General features: G+C 36.9%; 1 protein-coding gene across 2 annotated transcripts in view; it reads left to right on the forward strand.

The window, feature by feature from the left end:
- The window catches only part of TAFA2 (TAFA chemokine like family member 2), a 160,677-nt gene that overhangs the window by 90,902 nt on the left and 54,706 nt on the right, over positions 1–15,069 (forward strand). For both annotated transcript variants that reach the window (XM_077758395.1, XM_077758394.1), the window contains exons 2-3: positions 10,004–10,156; positions 11,228–11,352. In XM_077758395.1, the coding sequence (XP_077614521.1) occupies positions 10,004–10,156; positions 11,228–11,352 (278 nt within the window). The remainder of the gene's footprint in view (positions 1–10,003; positions 10,157–11,227; positions 11,353–15,069) is intronic.

The raw sequence follows: 15,069 nt of genomic DNA on the forward strand, positions 1-15,069 counted from the left end.
TCCCCCCCCCCCCCCCCCCCCCCCCCGCCTCTCCCCTGCTCATGCTCTCTGTCTCTTAAAATAAATAAATAAACACCTAAAAAATATCCTCACCCAAACCACTCTGCTATATAACCTTTCGGATTTGACTGCTCTCACTGAATTGACAGTAATCAAACTGTTTTGTATATAAAGCAATATAAGGATACAGGTTGACTTTATAGTGCATATTATTCTCTGTAGTTAAGATTTGTGACTTCACACAGATAAGAAATATACTCAAAATATAAATTTCATAAACTTCTGTCTCAGTTTCTCATTAAGTTCAGTGACTTAATAGACTTAATTTATGTTAGTTTGAAGCAGTTAAAAAAAATCTTTGACTTTCATTTTCTGATAAGTCTAATATATTGTACCCATTATAATGAAACTTAATCATTTTATAAACTCCCAGAATTTTAGAATTGGAAGGAACTTCCAACTCTAAATTACTGCTAAAACTAGTCTGATTTCTTCATTTTGCAAAAGAGGAAAGATACCCAGAGACCTAAATGACCTACTCCACATTACATTCTTCAGGGACAGAGAACTATGCATGAGAGCCCAGATATCCCATCTTTCTTTGGCCTGCTTTTTCTACTCCTCGTGTCTTTTTCATCAAGAAGCACTTGGGCTGTGCTGCCCTCCCTCCCAGGGACACTCCCAGGAATATTGTTAATCACAAAAGAACAGCATGACTCTTAAAGTTTATAGGAATTGGGGATGTTCTGATTCTTCATATTTTTTTATGTGTATGTAATTTGGAATTAAGCAGAGAATCTGCCCTTAAACCTTTGACATCAGAAACATTTAAAGAAGCACAATGGACCAGTTTCCTGTCTGAGTAATTCAAGATGGCCTCAGGGTCACCATTTGAAATGTCGAATTTTCACTATGAGGAAAATGTAGAAAGTGAATTGGGCATTTCTTGGATCCTACTTTGAAGGCAGAAACTTGTGTCCTGCTCTTAAAAGTGGGGACAGAGATATTTCTGGCTTATAATTAGCTTTTGTTAATAATAACTTCAATTAGAAAAAAAAGAAATGCCCTCGTCAGCACATTTTTGAGTCAAAGAACACAGACATCATCAAATTACCTCAGGAAAAAAGAGGTTCATTGAAACCTGTTCTATACAGTACTTCAGGAATTCAGGAAAATTTTCAGGAAGACCTGAGGAAGGGCAAACACCAAGGCAGCTTGTGGGACTACTCATTCTCTTATCTCTGACCTCTTTGTATCTGTGCTTAGTTCCCTCTCTTGTCTGCTTTCTCTGAGTCCCATCACCATGACACATACACACATCTCTCCATGGGCCACATGATTCCTAATGCCAGATGATCTTTGGCTCAAATGCCCATTTCCATGTGGCAGTTTGGCAGCTCTCATTTCAAATTTCAGCCAGATGCATTTGATTTGTCCAGTTCTGTTACATTACAAGCAGAAGTTCTGGATAGGTTATAAAGAGACCACTATTCTATGAGGCTTGTCTCCTTCAACATCAATTCTCATTTAAAATGTGGATGTAGGGATGCCTGGGTGGCTCAGTCATTTAAGCATCCTCTTAGTTTCTGCTCAGGTCATGATCTCACACTTTGTGGGATGGAGCCCCATGTAGAGCTCCATGCTGACAGTGTGGAGCCTGCTTGGGATTCTCTCTCCCTCTCTCTGCCCCTCCCTTGCTCATGTACAATTGCTTGTGCACACGCATTCTCTGTCTCTCAAAAGTAAACAAACATTAAAAGAATGTGGATGTAGAAGATGTTCATGATTGAGTTAAGGGCAACATGTCTAAAATTCTGTCAAGTGGATCTTCTGTTCTGCCTCTTTCTCTTCAAATAGACTGGTGGACATCCTCTGGTTGAGAGCTTGCTCTAAATAGAGATGGTACTGTTCGTAGGGTTATTATCCTTTATGGCAATCTTTTTCCCCCCAGTGACTTTTTTTTCCATATAAAAATGGAGCAGTTTGAGAAAACAGGCTTTGTAAAAATGTCATCAGCACTTGGCTATTTCCTCCCTGATCATTTTGACTTCATAAATTATGTGAACTTTTGAAATTTCATTGAGCTCTTTAAATAACCATTTCTTTTAATTAGATTGCTTCAGCATGAAAGTCTAAAAATGTGCCCTATTTTCTCCTTCTAATGAATTAAAGTGAGAAATTAGCTGTCTTAAGAAGTTTTTGTTTCAGCACATTTTTTCCATTCAAAGTGATTTACAGCAACCTAAATCCACTAAGTAGCTTGCATTTCAGATGCCTATTGGTGCATGTAGGTGATGCTTTATTTCTGCTTAGAAGGTGTAATGCAGACTCTCCAGGGAGCTAGTCAAGCTGGGTAAAACTATTAAATAGGAGTGTACAGAGACAAACAAAATTTTAGAATCAGTGAGACAAATCAGAATACAAATAAGAACTGAAATCTAATGGAAAGGAAATAAACTAGGAACATATTCACAACTTGATGCTAAATTTACTCTCTTCTGAAGCTTAAGAGTCAAATTAAGTATTTTTTTACATGCATCTCATGTCAACACAAGTATATATATATATATATATATACACACATATATATGTAAATATCAAATTAGAACCTTTAGAAAATATAATTTTCCCTAGCTTCTGTGTCTTTGTAACTTATATATGTTCCATCATTTTGTATTATTAATTACATTAATAGTAAAAACAAATATGATTAATATTTGTATTAAATATCAGTAATGCTGTATAATTTAAAAGCAGTTTCATATACATGGTCTCAAGCGGTCTTTATAAGGACTCTGTGGAGCCATTTTAGAGATGAACAAAGCAATTCTTTGGTGAACGGATTTGTTTAAAGATTTACTCAAGTACAGTGTAGGTGTAGTGAGGCTTGGACTGGGGTATTTGAGTTCCAGAGCCTGTGTCCCTTTGAGGCTACCAAGCATTGCATGTTCGGGCACATGTCCTGTATTCCTCCACATCATCTGGAGCTGTAGTTTGTTGATGTGGGTGGAGCGCTATAGAAGAAGCACTGTAGGATAGTGTTTGAGATGATGGTTTCTGAAAGCAGACTGCCTGGATTCTCATCTCTGGTTTTTCTCTTACTAGCTATTTTACTTAACATTCCCGTGGCTCATTTATTCATCTGTAAATTAGCGATAATTAGATCTTCTCCAATGGTTATCATAATGGTAAAATGGAATAATGCTTGGCATAACATAAATATTCAATAAAGGATAGCAGTTATCATTATTTTATACCTTGTTTCCAATGTGAACAAATGATTCATACATAGAGAACGTGATATGTGTAACTTTGGGCTCTTATTAACCTAAGGCCAGCAAACACTGCTTAAGGTAAAATGATTTGCATAAATATTCTGTGGTGTACCAATTTTTCATACCTATACAATTATAGTTAGTTCACAAGTGATGTGATGAATAAAATGTGACTATATTAACATATGTATAAACATATGTATGAATATATATACATATAATTATGTGTATAAACACACACTTTTTAAAAAGCTATGCATGCATACAGAGCAAATGTTATTTAATTCAGTTTCCTCCCCCACCCCCCGCCAGAGAAATTACTTTCAGTAGGTAAAAAAGCAGTTGAAAACAACAAAGGTTTTGCTAAAATGCCTTGTATGACTTCATGCTAGAATATGCCAGTCACAATAGCTTTAGAAAATTTTCAGGAGTTTTGAGACATGATTTAAGAGGCAGTATCTTTTTTTTTTTTTTTAAGTTTATTTTTCTTGAGAGAGAGAGAGAGACAGAGAAGTCAGTGCAGAGCTGATGTGGGACTTAAACTCATGAACCATAAGATCATGACCTGAGCTGAAGTCAGACACTTAGCCAACTGAGCCATCCAGGCAACCTGTAAGGGGCAGTATCTTAGGGTCTTGTTCTGGGGGCACTCTAAGGCTAATGATCCTATTGTTGAAATGAGACATAGGGTAATAACCTTGGAAGACAACAATTAGAGCTGGGTAAAATTTGATATCCCTGTTTTCGTAAAAATTGATATTTCATAAGAGTTATGTGTCTCTAGCATCCTTTCACAAAAATGTAGGAGACAGCACTTCGTGTTTATGCATCATATCCAGGGAGGAAAAAATAGCAGAATAGAAGAAAGGTGGTTTTTGTTTGTTTGTGCATAACTTGGGAATTGTGACATGAAGCAAATTGTTTGTTTGTTCTTTTTTCATTTAAATCTTCTCCAGGGGGTCTTGCATCATTTTAATATGATGCTAACTGTTTGTGAAGCCTATTTTGTTAATTTAGAAAGCCCTAATATTTGATTAGGTTAGTTTATCATGAGCTCTGAACCTGTGTAGAGAATTCTAGTAACTGCTAGAATTTCCTACAGTCTCATTAACCTTTTAAAGGAAAACCATGGGAATAAGTTTTATCTTCTTAAATTGCTTGTTTACCATTTATTAAACATGTGTCACATGCTGGGCAGTTTACATGAAAAATTAGTCTTTGTTTATAAGAATCTGGTTATCATAGGAAGTTAAGACATACAAATAAAAACTATGCTTAGATGAACTAAATTTTGCTAGAAGTTTCATTTCCTCATTTTGAGGTATCTTGTTTCATTTGGCATATTTGTGGCATGTGTAAAAACATACTGAACCATATTCTTTCTACTGATGCCTTCAAACGGTGTGAATATACTACCCATCCATCCATCCATCCACTGACCTATCATCTATTCTATTTTATTTTAAAGGTTAATTATCCCTCTCTCATTTCTCCACAAAAGAAGCTTCACAACTTCAGTTCTAATAAGAAGAACAAAGGCTGCAAGAGACTTTTTTTTAAACTCATTCTCATTTCTCACCAGAAAACTCAACCTGTATGTCTGTACATTTTCTTCTCTTTTTTCAGTGAAGAGAAAGGTCAAGGCAGTGAAGCCCGTGTTTGTCAGGGTCGCTCTTCCTTCTCTGCTTTATTATTAATCTCTTCACATTTAGAACCATGTTCTCTGAAGGGGAGGACATGGCTGTCCTCTTCATTATACCAGATGGGCATCATTTTACCTCCTTTCTCCTCAGACAACAAAGCATAACTTTCTTCCCTAGAATCCTCACATATCAAACCTAGCCAACGTAATGATCCAACTGTGGAATAATTCTTTGCAGAATTATCCTTTAAATCCTTTAAATTATCCTTTACATTATATGATATATAAACATTTTTCTTTATTTTTTTATGTTTTATTTATTTCTGAGAGAGAGCGAGCGAGCAAGTGCAGGGGAGTTTCAGTGACAGAGAGGGAGATACAGAATCTGAAACAGGCTCCAGGCTCTGAGCTAGCTGTCAGAACAGAGCCCAACACGGGCTCTGAGAGATCATGACCTGAGATCACTTAACCGACTGAGCCACCCAGGTGCCCCCAAATCTGCATTTTTCATTGACTCAAATAAGCTAGAATGATATGTTTTGAGGTATCATGCTTCACTGGCTTATCCTCCAACTAATGCATTTGGGAAAATATATCCTACTAAACAATCTAGGCTGCGGTAGAAAGTACCACTATGTCCTCAGGGGTGGGCTAAGTTTTGAAGCAGTAACCAAAACAACCTCAAAATTTTAGAGCCTTGTAACAAGCTAAGGCTTATTTCTCACTCAGGTCCATCATGGTTCAGTCTCTTCATTTGGAGACTCAGGTTGATATAGTTCCCACTGTTAAGAACATATCTGGTTGCTTGGGCTGGTAGGGAGGAATGTAGTGAATTGTATAGTAGCTTTTAAAGCAGCCACACAGACTGATATCCTTTGCTTTTACTCATAAGTGACTCCTATTACTTTAGCTTTCATTTCATTGGCCAGAGCAAGTCACATCACCATATCTAAGGTTAATGAGGTGGAGAAGTACAATATTACCATGTGTCCAGAAGAGAGAGAACCAGAAATATTTGGCAGACAGCACTAATATTTACTAGTGACTACCACAACTACTTTATCCTTTTATAGTTCTTATCAGGTAAGGTAGAAAGGAATTTTGGTATTGGTATTGGGAAGGGGACATCAGATGCAGTTTTTGCCTGTCCATCCCTTTCCCATGTATGATAAAATCTCCTATGACAAAGACAGTGAAATGGCCTGTCACAAGGCCATTGTGACACTGTCACAAGTCCAGGGTCATCTCCACCCCCCTCTGAAATCCCAGCCCTTGTTGCATCAAGCCATGTTCTCTGCAGTTTACAGTGTGCGCCAGCCAGCTCCCTTAAGCAATCTTCCTACTCCTTCCCAGTATACTTACTTTTCCTCTTTTTCAGATACCTATTTTATCTCTTTTTTTCTTTTCAAACACCTCTCATATTTCATAGCAAAATTAGATGAAATTGGATAAGAAACTGCCTCATGTCCTCACCACCTAATCCATTCACACCTACCTGCCTTGATAGCTACACATCCGACCTTAACTCTTGTTAAAATGGATTAAGTATTTCCACATCAATTTATTGTTAACCCCTCCAAGTGCCCTGACTCTCAATTCCTTCTGCCTTCTCAAGAACATTCTTTTGTAATTGCCCATTTTCTCTCCTATATTGTACATTTCTGTACTAGATCATTCCAGCAAGTAAGCATGCCTTTATGGCATCCATTAAAAAAATTCCCTTGACACCACGCTTCATTCCAGCTATTGCTCACTTCCTTCTTCCTTTAACAGAAAACTTCTTGGAAGAAATTTGTATAATTGCACAGTTTTACATCCTATTCTCCAATAAACTTACTTTAATCATGCTTTTATTTTCATCATGCCTCTAAAATGATTTTTACTGTGATCAAATGCTAACAATAGCTAACACAGAGTGCCTACTATAAGGCAGGCAGTACTCTAAGTACTTTATATCCATTAACTCATTTCAGCTTCACACCAACCCTATGAAGATGGTGCTATTAGTATCCCTCTTTTAGATAGGGAAAAAAAAATGCTATTCAGAGATACTGAATAATTTGCCCAAGGTCACACAGCTTTTCAGAGAGCTTATGTTTGAACCCAGCTACTTTGATTTTCAAGGCTATACTCTTAATTAGTACATGATATTACTTTTTTAACGGACAGTGATTTCTCTTTATTTATTGAACCTTGCATCAGCACTTGACAAAGCTGATCGATCCTCTCCTTCTTGAAATTTTTGTTTTTTGGTTTTTCATGCTTTTGTCCCATGGTCTTTTTCTCTTACTTCATGTGCTGCTCCTTGTCAGTCTTTATTCCTGTTTCCCCCATTTCAGATTGAGTTTTTTTTGGACTATTCTTTCCCTTCTTCTCTAATGGCAACTTTTCCATGGTAATTTGGTTTACTCTGTGGCTTTAAATATCACCTATGAGCCTAGATTTCTTAAGTGTGTATCTGTAGCCCAGATTTCTTCCCTAAGCTCCACTTCTCAAATGCCACTGCCTGATTTACATAGCTACTTGGGTGTCTTGTAATAATCTCAAATTTAACACTGACAACATAGAACTATAGATATTTTAACCCAACCCAGCTTTGCCAGACCCCCATTCCCAGGCTTTCTCTATCTATCAGAACCACCCCTCAATATGTATATGGTTCATGTATAATTAACACATAGTACTATACTAGTTTTGGGTGTACAATATAATGACTGAACAGTTCTACACACTGCTCAGTGCTCATCATGATGAATGTACTCTTTACCTAGTTCATCCCCCCACCCCCAATCTCCTATCTGGCAAACATTAGTTTGCAGAACCACGAATTTACCAACTTTTCACTGCTCAGGACAAGCTGAGGAGTAATCCTAAGTCCTCCTTCCCTCACTGCTCCCATTCAGTCCACTAGCAAGTCAGACAGTTCTACAGGGAAAAATTCCTAATCTTTTACTTCTCCCCAACTTTGCTGCTGTTAGTATAGCCCAAGTCCTATCCTTTATCCTTGAGACTCTTATAACTGGTCTCCTTGATCCCACTCTTGCTTTCTTCAGTCCATTCTTTAAAGAAAAGTCTGAGCAAACTTCTCATAAGCATTTATGAGTTGATACCACATCCACCCAGCGTATTTCCCTTGTGAAATCTGGTCCCCTTACTGCAGCATCCCAGCCCCCACTTGATCGTCCTACATTTCTGCCACAGTTCCATAGACCTCCCAACTGTTCAGCCATACTGTAGCCCGGGAACAAGCACACATTTCCCCATTTCAGTTCCCTGTCACTTGATGCTCTTTTTATTTGCAATGCTCTTCCTTTTCTAGATCTTCATAATAGATGCTTCCTTCTCACTCAGGTCATTATTATATTAACTCACAGAGGTCTTCTCTGAGACTCACAAAAATATACTTTCCCTCCCTACTCTCACCTTATCCTTCAGAAATTCCTTCCAGGAGCTTAAAAATCTAGTAGTGTTATAATCACTCATAGGTATTTATAATTTGTCTTCTCCACAGGAATATGAGCTTGCTGAGGGCAGGCTATATGTTTTGCCTTTGCACTGTTGTAGCCCAGTACTCAGAACCATCCCTCAGGTGTGGTATTGACTCAGATAAAATGTGATTAAGTGAAGTGCCATAATGAAAGCAGTAAATTGACTCATATGACATAATGTGAAGAATTCAATAAATTCAAACAAACTGAATCATCCTTAGCTAAGAAAATATTTTCTAGAGCACATGAGAAAAGAAGTCTGGCTCTCAAGTTTTTAAGTGTTGCACAGATAGCCTCCTGTTTGAATCAAACGCTGAGAAGTCCCCATTTGTATCTACAATGGCAAGAAGATCTTTGTGACATTGGAAATGGTGTCTGCTTCTTGAAAGTGCTTTTGAGGATCACATGTCAAAGCCATATGTCACACCCAAGTTTCTTAGTCTCACATAGAGTGATGGTGTCGACAATATGTGTGACTTGTTCTCTCTCACAAGAAAAAGCTAAGCAAGGTATCTAACCAAATTACTGCACAATGATACTCATCCCCAAGGGGAAGATTAATATAAATATATGATGTACTGATCTCATTTACAAAATGAGCATCGATATGTTTATAACATTAAACAACTTGAGATGTGCTTTTTATATCAATCACATTTTTTAAATTTCTGAAAACAGTGTTTCAACAGATGTTTGATTTTAACTTTGTTATTTTTAGCAGATGAAACTTCTGCTTTATCATTTCACAGTAGGGTTAATATTTTGAAGATGAAATGCTGCAAAAAAGTGAGGGCAAACTAAAACCCTATCGTAATGTAATAAGTAGAGGTCCAAAAATCTCAAGCACCCAAACCATTCAGTAGCCTTACTGCCAGGTTAACAGAATGGGTCAGGGAATCTCAAAGCTCATTGGATGGGGCTCCCAGCCTAGATATAAATCCATCCACATTCTGTCGACAGTTGTTACTATTGGTGGCAGTTGTTCCCTCAGGAAGAACTGAAAGAAATGGTTTTCTGGTCTGAAGTGGCTGGGACTTTCAGGGAAATGGCAGCCATTTAAAGAATTCCCAATTAATTCATTCCTGGGGAAACTGGGCAGAAGAACACTGAGAAGATGGGTTCAACCCTGTACTTTCTTTCTGAAATGAAGTTCCCTGTCTGGCCTTTGCCCTCATCCCTAGAAGGATAACATAACCTTAATTCCTCTTCCCCTACTTTGAGGACAGATCTGCCCTTAGCCCCACTGCAGGGCACCTTGTCTATGGCTTTACCTTTCTTTGTTGGCTAGAAAGTCATATGCAAATAAGTATGTTTTTGATGGCACTACATATTGTCTCTATATTTCAGACTGTTCTAACAGCTCATCCTAATCTGGTCACTAATTGTTCTGCTTCACCAAGCATTTACTGACAGAAATGGTCATACCACATTTAGAAAAGAAATCAAATCTGCATTATGGAGTCAGCATCATTGTATTTCTAGTTTCATGCATGGTGGATCCCTTATAGAGCAATATTTAATGCACTTCTAATTAAAAAGAGTGGGAGTTATCCAAAACTTTCTCAATGTTGTCTTATCTCTTGTTTTTGTTTGTGCAGCTCACCATGTTAAAACGGGCACTTGCGAGGTGGTGGCACTCCACAGATGCTGTAATAAGAACAAAATAGAAGAGCGATCACAGACGGTCAAGTGTTCCTGCTTCCCTGGCCAGGTGGCAGGCACCACGCGAGCTGCTCCATCTTGTGTGGATGGTGCGACTTCTTCCATTGCTTTCTGTAGTTGTGTAGCTCGTGACTGGTTAGAACTGGAACCCCACTACAATGCTGTTGACTGTGGTCAATCCTGAGGGACCACACCATAAATCATGTGGTTGTAGAGATTATTTGGTTGAGGGAGCATTCTGAAATCCTTCAGAAGGAAGTCTAAGACCTTACCCAGTTTTGTATCAAGGCATTATAATGAGGTTCCAACAAGTCCATGTCACTTTGATACCATGAAATACTTATTTGCTAGCAAACGGCTTGTGTATCTAAATTAATTGGGAAAGGAAAGATAAAAAGAGGGGATTAAAAAGTATGGTTGCCTAAACCTATGGATGGTTCTTAAGAATGAAAAAATAAGCACCATACAAATGAGCAAAGTTGTAGTTGTAGATTGAATTCACATGAAAAAATGATTTTTATGGAGGTCCACCAAAATATTTTTTTCTTTATTAGAGTGTTCACCTAATTATAATAGGACATAAATCTTTGGGTCTATTTGATATTATCATAAATAATAATTTAAGTACTCATATTAGCATGGTTCATTCCTTGTGATGAAGGTTACTGCCCACAGTAAAAAAAATTACATTAATTCTAATATCCTCCTAATTTTAGCCTCCCTGTGGGAAAGATTACACTGATTCTATAATACTGGCTCTGAACTTGTTATAGGTTCATTTTTAAAAATATATTTAGGTAAAACAGTACATGCATATGCCTACATAAGCTTCTTTCCACTGTATTAGTTTTCACGAAGCCTATATATGTTCACATGAAAAAATCCTTCAACAATGTGCCTATAATTAACAATACTATTTAAGAGGGTAGAGCTCATGTTAAGTGTTCTTACCACAATAAACTAAACTGTAACATAAAAATTCTTTTAGTCAGACAATCTAGAAATATTCAGCCCCTTTAGACAAAGAGAGAAGCATGCCTCAAACCCAGTCTACCTAATGATGGGAAATATCAGTGTCCTTTTTTCCTCTTTGAACATGCGCCCAGAGAATTAACCAGCCCAAACAGAAAACACTGAATTGATTTTTCTATCTCTTGTAGCTTCAATAGTGGAACAGAAATGGTGGTGCCATATGCAACCATGTCTTGAGGGAGAGGAATGTAAAGTTCTTCCGGATCGGAAAGGATGGAGCTGTTCCTCTGGGAATAAAGTGAAAACAACGAGGGTAAGTGGACAGCCAACTTGGGAAAGCAAAATGTCTCTGAATTTATAGAGCATGGGCATGTGTAGTAACATTGGTTGTAGAGAGTAGTTTTTCATACTACATTTCCCACCCCCACCCCCCATTTTCTTCCTAATTCATTTTCTCATAGCCTATTTTTATTTCACTCAGAATAACATCTTCTTTAGATTGCCATAAACTGTCATGTTATTTGTTCCTTCATGAGATACTTATAGTAATGTGAAACCCCCTGAGGATGCATCTTAAATGCTGGGAAGGTAACCCCGATCCCTATCCTTCTAATGGACAGTAATTTGAATAATTCTGGAAAAACAGAACTTATTTTATATATGACTCAATATAAATTCCCAACTAAGATTCTTTCATTTTTCTGAAAGTAATTATTGTGATCTCCCTGATTTCTGGGTCAATAGTTTCCTAATGGTTAACTCTGTAATCATTGTAATGAGTTACTTTTAGTAGTTTCTAAATCTCAGGGTCGATATGAAAGGAACACTCTTCAGGCAATGATGTATTTCATTTTGCAATGATTGACTTCTGGGACATGGTAGAGAAGTGAAAAATGGTTAGATTTATTCTTTGATTTCCTAATTAGGTCCATGGATATTCTAGACTGGCAGAATTTAAATTCTTTGTAGAATCAGCAAATGAATGTTCTGTCTTGTTTTGCTTATTGCTCTGAGGAGAAAGCAGACTATTGATTAGAATTGGAAAATTGGGGACAAGAACAGAATAATGATATAAGGTGATACTTTACAAAAACTAATATAAAACCAGAGACTGGTTAATTTATCATATTGCTTAATAATAACAGTTTTTTAAAAAGCCTTCTCTGGACATAGCCAAAAGGATTATTTTTAAAATCCCTTCAGATATATAAATCAGTCTGTGAATAACATGTTTAGTACATTGGCCATTCAGACATACACAAAACTAAGTTTCCAATACCAGAAATAATAACTTTATATTTTGTCAAATTACTTATGACTGTATTTGTTGGCTAAATGGTGACACACTTTCCCAAAACCCACAGAGTGAATGATCAGTTAATTAGAATAATTATATTATCCAGTCCGTTAACACACAATATACAGTATATTGATTTGTTAAAAACATCCTGGCAATAAAAAATTTCCTGATAAGTTATTTATAGCATGAAAATATTTCCTTCCTAACACTATTAATTCTTAGTCCAAAATAGCACTCATGGAAATTCACTGAAGATTTGAGATTCTGAAGCAAATTAAAAAAACTAGCACTCTACAACTAAACTGTTTTTTTATTACTTCAGTGGACATGAGGAAGCTAACATTTATAGGATACTTAAAACATATGCCATAAACCGAACAAACACTTCATGTGAAGGAGCTCATTTAATCCTCTTAACAGCCCAGTGAGGAAGATAATATTATTATCTCTTTTTTACAGATGAGTAAACCAAAGTTTCGGAATCTTCAATGACTTCCCAAGGTCAGCCAGCTAATTAACAGGGAAGCCAGGGTTCAAACGAAGCAGTCTCATTCCAGAACTGAATCTTTTAACCTGTAGTTTAAACTAGATAATTTAACTTATTCTTAGGAAGCTTTTCTCACTATTACTTATCGTTCTATTCATATCAGGTAGACCTTTAAAATTATCATTACCTTTCCGGATCATTGAAATGAAAAGGTCAAGACCATGGGATCAAAATTCTCATGGTAAATAGTTTTACAAGTGGCTGCTTCACTCCCAGCTGGGCCCTACTCTCAGTGGTCCAAAGGTGAAATCCTGTGTCTGAAATTCTTCAAATTTAACTGGTTTTCATAACATAATTAAACAAGTTGGATGACAGGCTAACACCTTGTGAGTGAGGAAGGACCATAGCTAGATCCTCCATTTTGTTTTAGTTAAGGTGTGATGCCACATATAGTGGCTTGTACTTTCTATTTTATCTCTTTTGCCCTGAAGAAGAGCTGTTAAAGGAGGACCTCATTTTACATATTTGAGAGAGGAGTCATGCAATTCTAGGTGTTAATTCATCACTTTTAATATTCCTTCTAACTGACAGACTGTGATTCTCATTTAAAAATTAAAATTCATCATATATAAGACCAGTGATCTTGAAAGATGGATTTTCTTGAGTACAAAGTAAATTAGTATTTTTCAAAGTAAACTAGTATTTTTTTTTTCTTCAAAAGAAAAAGATAGCTGGTGAAAATGCAGCTATGTAGACATTTCCAACTAAAGGGACATCATGGCATTCCAAAGGGCTAGGCAAAAATATGTGTAATTTTGAATGTTTTTTGGCTCACAAAATAATTTGGGTAAATTTCCCCGAGTCCTCAAAAACAAAGTTTCCAAGTTCATCAGGTTATTATTATTCTATCTCCACTGAGATAGTACTAAAAACCTAGGAGATACAAAATTTTGAAATACTTCTGACACAGTATTACTTTGCACACAGTGGAAGTGTTGGACAGAAGTTTCTGCTGTACATAAATAGCAGCAGTGTAATTGAGAAGGTTCTGATCATTATTTGAGTCACTGGCATTATTGTTCATGGGCCAGTCTTAGAAAAGTTAGCCATGGCTGTGGGGAGCCAAGCAAACACTGAAGCCCTGATTTGGCCGATCCTGGCCACAAATGGGGAAAGTCCAGAAGTTAAGCAGGAATAGGTTACAAAGTAACTGAAGAACTAACTGCTTGCAGCCAAAAGCCAGTTGAGTTTCTTATGCAAGATATGTTGGTCATGTGGGATTATCACTGCAAGCAAAATGGCTCAAGAAATGATTAAAATTTGCAATAATGTACACCCCCCCCTTTTAATTGCCCATATTCAATCTGGAGTACTCTAGTAAGCCTAATGTTGGAACAAAAGCAGTCAGCCAAAAACAGCAATGAGGCTTGCTTAGCCTCCACAGAGATACGGTGGTACCTTCCAGAACTGACTACATTATGGGCTGGGTGAATCTTCATTTAAGACTCATTTGAAATTTACCTATGATAAATGTGAATTCCACCCCCCTTCTGTCTTTGTACTAGATTCAGGAAGCTTACTGTTCTGACCCATTTTCTATTTGTCCCGACAAGAGAGAAAAGGCATAGAGAGCCCTTGTTGGAACATCAATATTTTACATATATGTTCTTCAATACCCCAAACATATAATCTGGAGGGAAGTGAGGATGCAACATTTGTTTCCTGAATCCTGTTTCTCATCTTAAAAATGGAAAGTTAGGACTGCCTGTGACATCCATAACCATCTATTGTATTACTTTTAAGAACTCCTAAGCTCAAAAGAAAGGAAAAGGCATGAGAGCCTTTTGATTTCAAACTTACTTTCAAAGATAAATAATAAAGAACTTTTCAAAGAGTCATTAATAAAAGAAGAGTCTTTCCAGTGTGAAAGAGCACATAATTATACGCTAATTATATCATACAAAAGTAGCAGGGGGGAAAGGTGCTGTAGCGCTTGTAAGATTTGAGGAAAAAAAATCTTTGATAACATTGTTGGATCCTCAGAAAAAATAGACTGTGATTCACTTATTTTAATGTTTTGATATTCTTTCTTTGTGGAACATCTCCTAAAGGAAGTCACATTTTGCTTTTAGAATTCAGAGCCTGTGGCCATGGGTATCGGCTCCAAACTCCCAATGCCAATGGTCATGCAGCATCAAGTCTGATTCTTACCTAAAGAAGGATGGATTTCATAATATGCAAGA

The sequence above is a fragment of the Crocuta crocuta genome, unplaced genomic scaffold, assembly GCF_008692635.1.
Source record: "Crocuta crocuta isolate KB4526 unplaced genomic scaffold, BGI_CrCroc_1.0 scaffold283, whole genome shotgun sequence".
NCBI classification, from domain to species: Eukaryota; Metazoa; Chordata; class Mammalia; order Carnivora; family Hyaenidae; genus Crocuta; species Crocuta crocuta.